General features: G+C 51.9%; 1 protein-coding gene across 1 annotated transcript; it reads right to left on the minus strand.

Annotated features, from left to right (window-relative positions):
* Positions 1-5,093: 5,093 nt before the first annotated feature.
* LOC119360708 (hydroquinone glucosyltransferase-like) lies at positions 5,094-9,040 on the minus strand. Its single transcript, XM_037626232.1, has 2 exons — positions 8,142-9,040; positions 5,094-5,676 (listed from the first exon to the last, which is right to left on the minus strand). Exons 1-2 carry the CDS (start codon positions 9,038-9,040, stop codon positions 5,094-5,096), a joined length of 1,482 nt encoding a protein of 493 aa, XP_037482129.1.
* Positions 9,041-9,978: the final 938 nt, after the last annotated feature.

Consider the following 9,978-nt stretch of genomic DNA (forward strand, 5'->3'; position numbering starts at 1 on the left):
AGTAATAAATCTTGCATATTTACATGTGTTTTTATCTTTTAATTAGTGTTTGTGCCAAGTAGAGCCTATAGGATAACCTATGATGATAGTTGATTCGATTCTGCTGAAAAACAGAAACTTTGCACGCACGAATTTAGTTTTGTTAAATCACAGAAACGTGCTTTTGTGTTGATTCTTTTTGTTTCTGATCAATAGACAAATTTTCCAGGACTTCATATTTTGGTAGGATTTTTAGAGTTCCAGAAGTTTGTGTTAGTTACAGATTACTACAGACTGTTCTGTTTTTCATGTGTTGTTTGCTTATTTTGATGCATCTATGGCTAGTAAAATAGTTTATAAACCATAGATAAGTTGGAATACAGTAGGATTAACACCAAAATAAATAAAGAATGAGTTCATTATAGTACCTTATGTGGTGGTTTTGTTTTCTTTCACTAACGGAGCTTATAAGATTTCATGTTGAGTTTTGTGTAGTGAAGTTTTCAAGTGTTGGGTAAAGCTTTTATGGACTCTGGAATAAGGAGTGGCAAAAGCCTAAGCTTGGGGATGCCCATGGCACCCCAAGATATTCAAGAATAGCCAAAAGCCTAAGCTTGGGGATGCCCCGGGAAGGCATCCCCTCTTTCGTCTTCGTTCATTGGTAACTTTACTTGGAGCTATATTTTTATTCGCCATATGATATGTGTTTTTCTTGGAGCATCGTGTATTATATTAGTCTTTGCTTTTTAGTTTACCACAATCATCCTTGCTGTACACACCTTTTGGGAGAAGCCTACTTGATTAGAATTTGCTAGAATACTCTATGTGCTTCACTTATATCTTTTGAGCTTGATAGTTTTTGCTCTAGTGCTTCACTTATATCTTTTAGAGCACGACCGTGACTTATTTTTGTGGAAATTGCTAGTCTCTCATGCTTCACTTATATTATTTTGAGAGTCTTTTAGAACAGCATGGTATTTGCTATGGTTATAAAATTGGTCCTAGAATGGTAGGCATCCAAGTTGGGTATAATAAAAACTATCGTAGGAAGTGAATTGGATGTTATGATTTGATACTTGATAATTGTTTTGAGATATGGAGGTAGTGATATTAAAGTCATGCTAGTTGGGTGATTATGAATTTAAAGAATGATTGTGTTGAAGTTAGCAAGTCCCGTAGCATGCACGTATGGTTAAAGTTGTGTGACAAATTTGAAACATGAAGTGTACCTGGCTTGTGCATCCTTATGAGTGGCGGTCGGGGACGAGCGGTGGTCTTTTCCTACCAATCTATCCCCATAGGAGCATGCGCGTAGTGCTTGATTTTTGATGACTTCTAAATTTTTGCAATAAGTATATGAGTTCTTTTGACTAATGTTGAGTCCATGGATTATACGCACTTTTACCTTTCCTCCATTGCTAGCCTCTTCGGTACCGTGCATTGCCCTTTCTCAGCTTGAGAGTTGGTGCAAACTTCGCTGGTGCATCCAAACCCCATGATATGATACGCTCTATCACACATAAACCTCCTTATATCTTCCTCAAGACAGCCACCGTACCTACATATTATGGCATTTCCATAGCCATTCCGAGATATATTGCCATGCAACTTTCCACCATTCCGTTCATCGTCATCATGACATACTTTACTTTTGTCACATTGCCATTGCATGATCATATAGTTGACATCGTATTTGTGGCAAAGCCACCATGCATAATTGTGCATACATGTCACTCTTGATTCATTGCACCATCCCGGTACACCGCCGGAGGTGCGTGGGACTTTTGAGGAGCCTCCTACTGGATTGATACCTTGGTTCTCAAAAACTGAGGGAAATACTTACGCTACTATTGCTGCATCACCCTTTCCTCTTGAAGGAAAACCAACGCAAGCTCAAGACATAGCAATCATTATTGCACCATGTCGGCAACTTTGTTCATTTCCTGATATCAAGTAATTATTCTCTTTGTCTGGCAGGGTTTGGAAACAGTTCACCGTAATTACGCCGGGATTGCCGACGGAGCTGCAATTAAACACCCGAAATTAAGTACTACTAGCTAGTTCCGCGCATCTCCCATTGATTCTAGCTAGTTTCATCAATACCATTTAGAATGCTTGATTATCAGTTTGATTGAACTCTATTTCTCGTAAAGTGCTTGTGGCGGGAAGCCGGAAATGATTTTTGTGGATACTACGTTTGCGAGTTCATCTACAACTCGACGACCTCTAAGAGGGGCTACTCTGGAAAGCAATATGAGGTACGTAAACAAAATAATTCACAATTTTATTTTATTACCATCATTTGTGTTAAGTTTCATTCATATATATGTATTGACCCACTTCTTCAAATTAGATGTGGCAGATGCGGGATGAACTCCCATGACATGATCACATACGAGCTATTCAAGAGGAATTGGCGGGATTCTTTCTTGACCACGTCATAAATAAAGCCGGAGAATACCATGTGGAAGTTCAAATAGATCTTAGATGTTAGGGTTTGTAAGAGATCTTATATTGTATATATGTAGCTAGTAGCGTCGGATAGATGTACGAAAACTTGTTGTTTGACCAATCTCTCAGAGAAACAGAGGTCACTTCTCTCTGTATATGTTCATGAAGATCTTGTGTACTTAATGGTTCCTTCATTTGCTTACTAGCTAGCATGTCGAGTTCTCTCTATACGTATAGTAGCTAGCGTCGACCAAGCACGGAGATAAGAGAGGTCACTTCTCTCTATTAGCTAGCTAACACAATATATGAAACCCCCAAATTAACCCTCCAAAACCCCCTAACCCCCCCCCCTTCAAAAAAACAAAAACCCCTACTCCTGCCATATGCTGACATGTGGATGCCTTTTGGTCCCAGTTGGTATTACCAACCGGGACTAAAGATCCTCCTGCCTGGGCGCCCCGCAGCGGCCACATGGAGCCCTTTCTGTCTCGGTTCGTAAGCGAACCTGGACTAAAGGTTTTGGGCTTTAGTCCCGACCCTTTAGTCCCGGTTCCAGAACCAGGGCTAATGGGCATCTGGAACCGGGACAAATGTCTCATTTTCTACTAGTGCCTACACTTGTGGGTTATCACCACACACCTCAAATCTGAACTCTCAAATTCATGCAAATCTATGCACGTCCATCTCCATCATACACGTGAATGTCGCACGTAAATAACATATGTTGGCAGCAAAAATATATAATTCAAACATAAAATTTATTTTTAAGTGCACAGTTCAAACATTACCTCCTTGGTTTTCATTGTAGGTCCACATATGCTCCACAAGATCACTCAGTAGTTGCGCATGCACCTTATGATCTCGAAGATTCTGATGCATCTACAGAAAATTCATAAGCTGGTCTGCATCGTGTTGTTCCAGAATGTGGACTTGTTCTCTAGGCGTCTCAAAATCATTGGTTTGGCCTACACCGTCACCCTCGCCCTTGACAATCATATTGTGTTAACACAACATGTCATCAGCTGCCACAATGTCTCTAATTCCCCGTCATTGCAGCTCCACGGACAATTCCCCAACGAGTTTGGAGCACTCCGAATGCCTTCTCCACATCCTTCCTAGCTGCCTCTTGCATTGTTGGAAAGTGGATTTGTTTGTTGCCTTGGGGTTCAGGTATGGACTTCCCAAGGCCGCCCAATGAGAATAGATACCATCGGCAAGATAGTACCCCATGTTGTAGTCAAGGTCATTGACAGTGTAGTTGCACAATGACGATTCCCTATTACGAATCTCCTAGACATGGGAGATCGCTAAAGCACATTGAAATCGTTGTGAGAGCTAGGCATTCCAAAGATAGCATGCTAAATCCACAACTCATGTGATGCCACTACTTCCAATATGATGGTGGCCTCTTTGATGTGACCTTGATACATCCCGTGCAAACCTTTGGGCAATTCTTCCGTCGCTAATGCATGCAATCAATTGAACCGAGCATACCTGGAAAACCTCTTGCCTCTCCAATAGCCTGCAACTTTTCTAGACCCTGCACATTTGGTTCTCTCATATACTATGGTCCAAACACCTACACCATGGTGCGGGCAAACTTGACAGTGGTCTTCAGGGCATGTGCTCTCCCCATCCAGACTATCTCACCAACGACATCAATGGCGGTACCAAGTGCAAGCATCCTCAGAGAAGCCATGCATTTCTACTTAGCAGTAAATGATAGTTGTCCACAACAATCCCTAATGAGCCTGAAGTAGGGATGGTGTGCCTCTACTCCCTCTACCACGCACAAGAACAATGGTCTGCACATACGGAACCGTCGACGAGACCATGGATCATCAGTGAACGTTGGATCGAGAACAAAGTAGTCATTGTACAGTAGCTGAGCTCCAGAGACCCGATCTTGGTTCAAACCTCTTCTCCCTTTGATCGAGCCCTTGAAGTTGAGAATGTGCTTCACCTCCTGGTCCATTTCATGTTGGCTGCTCATGGTCATGATAATCTTGACTTCTTCGTCCGAATCCGATGAATTGAATAACTCACTTTGAATCATTTCATCAAGCTCTGTCGGCCATACTCCTCATCTGATGAACCATCTGAATCCATCATTTTGCCTAAGAAACAATAATAAAAAACTGGTCGAACGATGTGTCGAACACATAGAGGGCAAGGTGCAGTCCGAGAGTTGTAGGACGTATCGTGGTTGCGTCCGGGCTGACAACGATGTCTGTGGCAGCGAGAACGGATGGGCGGACTGTTGGAGCGGTGCTGGCGGCGCTGGGGGCTCAGTACGACGGAGGAGCTAGGGGTGGCCGGCGAGGAGGAGGAAGAAGAGAGGGGAGAAATAATTGGAAGGTCGGGGGGAGAGGGGGGGTGGTGCAATTTGGCGTACGGTCTACCTGTCTCGTTCGATGTGGCGGACGCGCTGGAGTGCGTGGGGCCTTCTCATACCCGTTCAAGATTTAAACTGGATATGAGGGGTGTCTGTCAGCCCGAGACCAGCATGAGCCAGTTTGTGACCATTGCATTTTTTAGACCGACAATGACAAGGCATATAAGGCGAGTTTGAGGCGCAATTGGATCACTTCAGACCAAATGACCAAAACACAAAGTCACAAAGTAACAACAAAATGAAGTACGATGAGAGCACTTTCGGAGGATCACGCACTACATGTGTTGCTTTTTCTGCCAAGCGCCGCCTTCCACTTGACGGCGACCTCCTCGAGCGCACGACGCGACGGCCCCTCCGGTGACCATGCACGTTCTGCCGCTTTCTGCAGGTCCTCAGCCTGGCGCCGCAGCTTCTGATCCCCCTCCACGAGCTCCTTCACGGCGGTGGCGATCTCGTGGCGGGTCACCAAGCATCCGACCTCCGCTGGCACTCGCAATGCCACTCCAAGCCTCTCTTCCAGGAGAACGGCGTTCATCCTCTGCTCCGCGTACAGCGGCCACGCGAGCATGGGCACGCCGCACCCCACGCTCTCCAGCGTCGAGTTCCACCCGCAGTGCGACACGAAGACGGCGGTCACGGTGTGGGACAGCACGCGCGCCTGAGGCGCCCATGCCGCGATGGCCAGGCCCCTGCCCCGCGTCCTGCCCAAGAAGCCCTCGGGGAGCCACGCCAATGGATCGTCCTCGTCGGAGCCGCCGGCGGTGCTTGGCATTCGCACGACGCAAAGAAACCTTTGGTCGCTCGCCTCCAGCCCGGCCGCGAGCTCAGCTGTTTGCTCCACAGAAAGTGTTAGAAGGGAGAGAGAGGGATTGTTGCGGAATATGATGGATGTATTATTGAGCCTCGAGGGCGAGTATATATTGAGTACAAGACTTGGAGGGCAAGACGCCTCTCCTAGAGATAAGGTAGGAATCCTAAACTACCAAATACATGTAACCCAAATATATCTCTGACATCCCCCCGCAGTCGTAGCGGTAGCGTTGCGAACAACATGAGCATCGCGGACGGTCAGACTGGAGAGAATAGCAGCCGACGGACTGACATCCCCCCGCAGTCCTAGCGGGAACATCGTGGACGATGTCGCGTTGCGGACGCATTGACTGTAGAGGAAGCCGACGAGTTGCTCAAGCGGATGATAGCTCTTTGTGCCGATGTCGATGTAGTCGAGAGCGTAGGATGGTGTAGCCATGGTCGAGGTAGCCGTGCGAAGAATGCCGTGGTCGATGTCGATGTCGAGGTGGCCGGTGTCGAGGAAGTCGTCGTGGAGCCGCAGGCGTAAGGGGGCGCCGAGTTAGCATGGGCGCAAGGGTGTCGAAGTAGTGGTGCGCCGGGAAGAAGATGTTGTTGACGACGCGTCGCGACGGGTTTGCCAAGCCCGGGGACACATAGTGGACGAAGGCACGCACCGGTGTTGCCAGCACCGGGCATGCATAGACGGACGAAGACGAAGTTGACGAAGCGCCGACCAGGCTTGCCAGGCCCGGGGACACATCGTGGATGAAGGCACGCATCGGTGTTGCCAGCACCGGGCATGCGTAGATGAGGGACCTGCACGAGCTGTACGCCATGTCGGAGAAGTCGGAGGGGCCAGCAGAGAAGAACTCGACGACAATTGCGGCGTCTATCGGCGCAGGGCCGATGTCACCAACGGTGGTCGGAGTAGACGAAGTGGTCGGGGTAGATGACGGCGATGCTGGCGACGGGCTGGTGCTTGGACAAAGACGAAGGGGGTGGACGGGCGGCGGCGGCGGCGGCTACGAAGGTAGCGGCGGCGGCGGCCAAAGAAGAGCGACCGCGGCGGCCTGACGGCGGCGGCGGCGGCTAGGTTAGGAGTGCGGCGGCGGTGCTCGAAGTAGGCGAAGAACCCTGACAGCGTGACGAAGACCGGCGCGGACGGTGGCATTCCCGCGCCAAGGGAGACGGCGCGGCGCATACCACGGGAGGTCGATGCGCGGTGACGGCGACGTGGACCGCGGGCCGCGGCGCTACGGCCCGAAGGGGCGACGCAGCGGCGGCAGGCGGGCCGGGGTGACGGCGGGAAGACCTCGGGGCGGCGGCGGGGACCGCGTTCCGCAGTGCTACAGCTCGAAGAGGTGGTGTAGCGGTGGCTCGCAGGTCGGTGCAACCACGGGGACGGCCTCGGGCGGCGGCGGTGACCGCATGCCGCAGCTTTACAGCCCGAAGAGGCGGTGTAGCGGAGGCTCGCAGGTCAGGGCAGCCGCGCGGAGAACCACTAGCCGAGGGCGATGGCCCGTCGGGAGGCGGCGTGGACCGCGTTCCGCGACGTGATAACCCTAAGGGGTGACACGGAGGCGGCGGCGGCTACAGGGGTAGCCGGTGGGAGGATCTCGGGGCGGCAGCGTGGACCACGTTCCGCGACGCGACCGCCCGTAGGGGCGTCAGCGGTAGCGGCGCGTGAGTCGGGGCAGCCGACGGGAAGACCTCGGGCGGCAACGCAGCGGTCCGTAGGGACGACGCGATGGCAACCTGTGGCTCGATCGGCGGTAGGCGCGTGCTCGGGGACGTGCTTGGCGAAGACAGGCGCGTGATCGGTTGATCAGACCGACGGCGCCGCTATATGCGCCATGGCGGGGACGACGCGCAGATCGGAGTCGATGGCGACGTTGTCGGTGATGTCCCGGGCGATGACGACGAAGACAGACCGGCGATGGAGACCACGCGGACGAGCGGCCGGCAGCGACGCACGAAGGCGTCCCTTGGGCGGCGCGTCCAGCCTTGCCACACGGTTGATGACGAAGCAGCCGGTGAAATCGACGCCGATGTTGGAGTAGAGGCGCGGGGGTCGACGGCGGCTGCGGGCGACGCAAACCGGATCACATAGACCGGAAAACCAAAAAGTAGACGCCGATCAAAGTGACCGACGAGAGAGAGAAAATCCGGATCAAAGGATCGGGAAAAAGACTCTTTAGGGCAGCCGGTCGACACGACCGGCGGACGAACCCTAGGTACGGGCAGCGCGGCCCCCGGCGGCGGTCATGGAGGCCGACCACCCCGGGGGCGGCGCGTGGGTGCGAAAGCGGCGGCGGCTAGGGTTTGGATCGTGATTAGGCTGATACCATGTTAGAAGGGAGAGAGAGGGATTGTTGCGGAATATGATGGATGTATTATTGAGCCTCGAGGGCGAGTATATATTGAGTACAAGACTTGGAGGGCAAGACGCCTCTCCTAGAGATAAGGTAAGAATCCTAAACTACCAAATACATGTAACCCAAATATATCTTTGACAGAAAGTGCCCCGCCGCTCCCGAAGGCGACGTACACCACAGAACCGACCGGCTGACGGTCGAGCCACTCCAAGCATGGCGACGACGCGCCCGCGGCGGCTTCGTCGGGATCTGGCCGCCGGACGAACGGCCCCACCGGGAACACCGGCGGGAAGAGGAACGCGCCCGCAGCTTGCTCCGGTACCACCAGCCGCTTGAACGCTTCCGCGGTGCCAAGTTCCATCTCGTAGAACGTGTTCACCAACAGGCCATCGGCAGCGCGGATCCTCCGGCCCAACTCGACAACCTGCTCGTAACCCGGGTGCCTGGAACTGCCGCACCCGTCGGGGAGGTCCTCGCGGCACAGCGAGATGCCGCCGAGAAGCTCGAGAGGCACCGCGAGGTCGCGGTACTCGCCGGGGGCGGCGTCCTCGTGGAGCTCGAGGATGTGGCGCGTGAGGGCGACCAACGCCAGGTTGCTAGGGATGAAGAGGTATCCCGGGACGCCGAGCTCGGCGGCGAGGGGCAGCGCCACGGAGCAGAGGAAGTCCGGCACCAGCGCGGCGAGCGGGGCGGCACTGGAGTCGTCGTTGATGGAGCGGAGGAGGGCGCGGATGTTGGGGACGGAGCGGCGGACGAGCTCCATGAGCACTAAGCCGTCGTGGGCGTCGGCAGGGAGGTCGTTCATTTGGACGGCGGGGAGCTCGGCGGTGGCGACGGAGGCGGGGAAGCGCGGGAGAAGCTGGCCTGCCGGGCCGGAGAGGTTGGTGAAGGTGACGATCGTGGCCGCGAAGCCATGGAGCTCCACGAGCCGCCGCGCCAGCTCGGCCATTGGAATGAAGTGGCCGGCGCCGGGGCTGGCCAGAAGCACGACGTGCGGCCGCGGCCGCGCTCTGGGTGGCGCGGGGCCAGTGCTGGTCAACGACCCCATTCCGCCGACGGGTTAATTCTTGCAGTGCACCGTGAGCGAGATGCTGGTTGTGGTCTTATGGATCTGGATTCCAAGGTCCGATCCCATTCGGCATTTTACGAGGTAGAGTATACAGTTTTTTGGGACCGTGCTGCGGGGGTGCCAGAATTATATGAGGTATAATCCCACATGCCTGGTCAGAGCCTCGCAGTCACAGCACTGCGAGGGAAGTCTGATTTAAATCTTGAGTTTGTAGAGAGCGACGCAAGAGCTGTATCATACCTACGGTTTTCTACGAGTTGGGAAGGGTTACGTAAAGACTTGGCATATTGGTGATTAGCAGGGGCACGAGCCCACCCCAAAAATCCGGTGGGCAAAGTTTTATTAGTGGGAAGGAAAGCTTCGTAGGCTTACATCCTCTCTCCGTCCGGTGAAAAGCATACATATAGAATTTTAGAATAAATTATGAAATAAAGTAAAGATACATTGAAAAGGTACAAGTCATCATCTCTTTCCTTTTTAATTATCCAGTCTTCAATGAGCTAAGTGCATGTAAAAATTAAAAAGACCATGCGTAGAATGTATTGGTCTTGATTACCGTATGATGAGAGAGAAGCATTTTTTTTTATTTTGAAGTGCATTGGAAAGATAGAAGTACACTTTTTTATGGACAAATTTTAAATCCAAACATACACTCTTCAACGGACTGAGGGGGTAGATGGTTGTGTAGGTGTAGCATTTTTGGCGACCCAAATGAATCCTGACGTTCACATCCTGAAGTCCATACTCTAACCACACGGGCAATGCTACACCTACGTAAAAAAAGTACGTAAGCTAACATGTTGTCCAACGTGGGGGGTTATTATTAAGTGTAAAGAGAGGGGGAGGCCCGCCCCCCGAAAATCAGGGGGAGAGATTAATTGGACGGAAGGATTAAGTAAGGCTGGTCATAGTGGGAG

The sequence above is a fragment of the Triticum dicoccoides genome, chromosome 2B, assembly GCF_002162155.2.
Source record: "Triticum dicoccoides isolate Atlit2015 ecotype Zavitan chromosome 2B, WEW_v2.0, whole genome shotgun sequence".
Classification (NCBI taxonomy): domain Eukaryota; kingdom Viridiplantae; phylum Streptophyta; class Magnoliopsida; order Poales; family Poaceae; genus Triticum; species Triticum dicoccoides.

Bases quoted from the DNA above. Each gene is read 5' to 3' on its own strand.
- LOC119360708 (XM_037626232.1), bottom strand. From the start codon at position 9,040: ATGGGGTCGTTGACCAGCACTGGCCCCGCGCCACCCAGAGCGCGGCCG. The intron at 5,677-8,141 runs GGCACTTTCTGT...TCTCTCCCTTCT, and splicing joins GTCGCCTTCGGGAGCGGCGG to AACACTTTCTGTGGAGCAAA.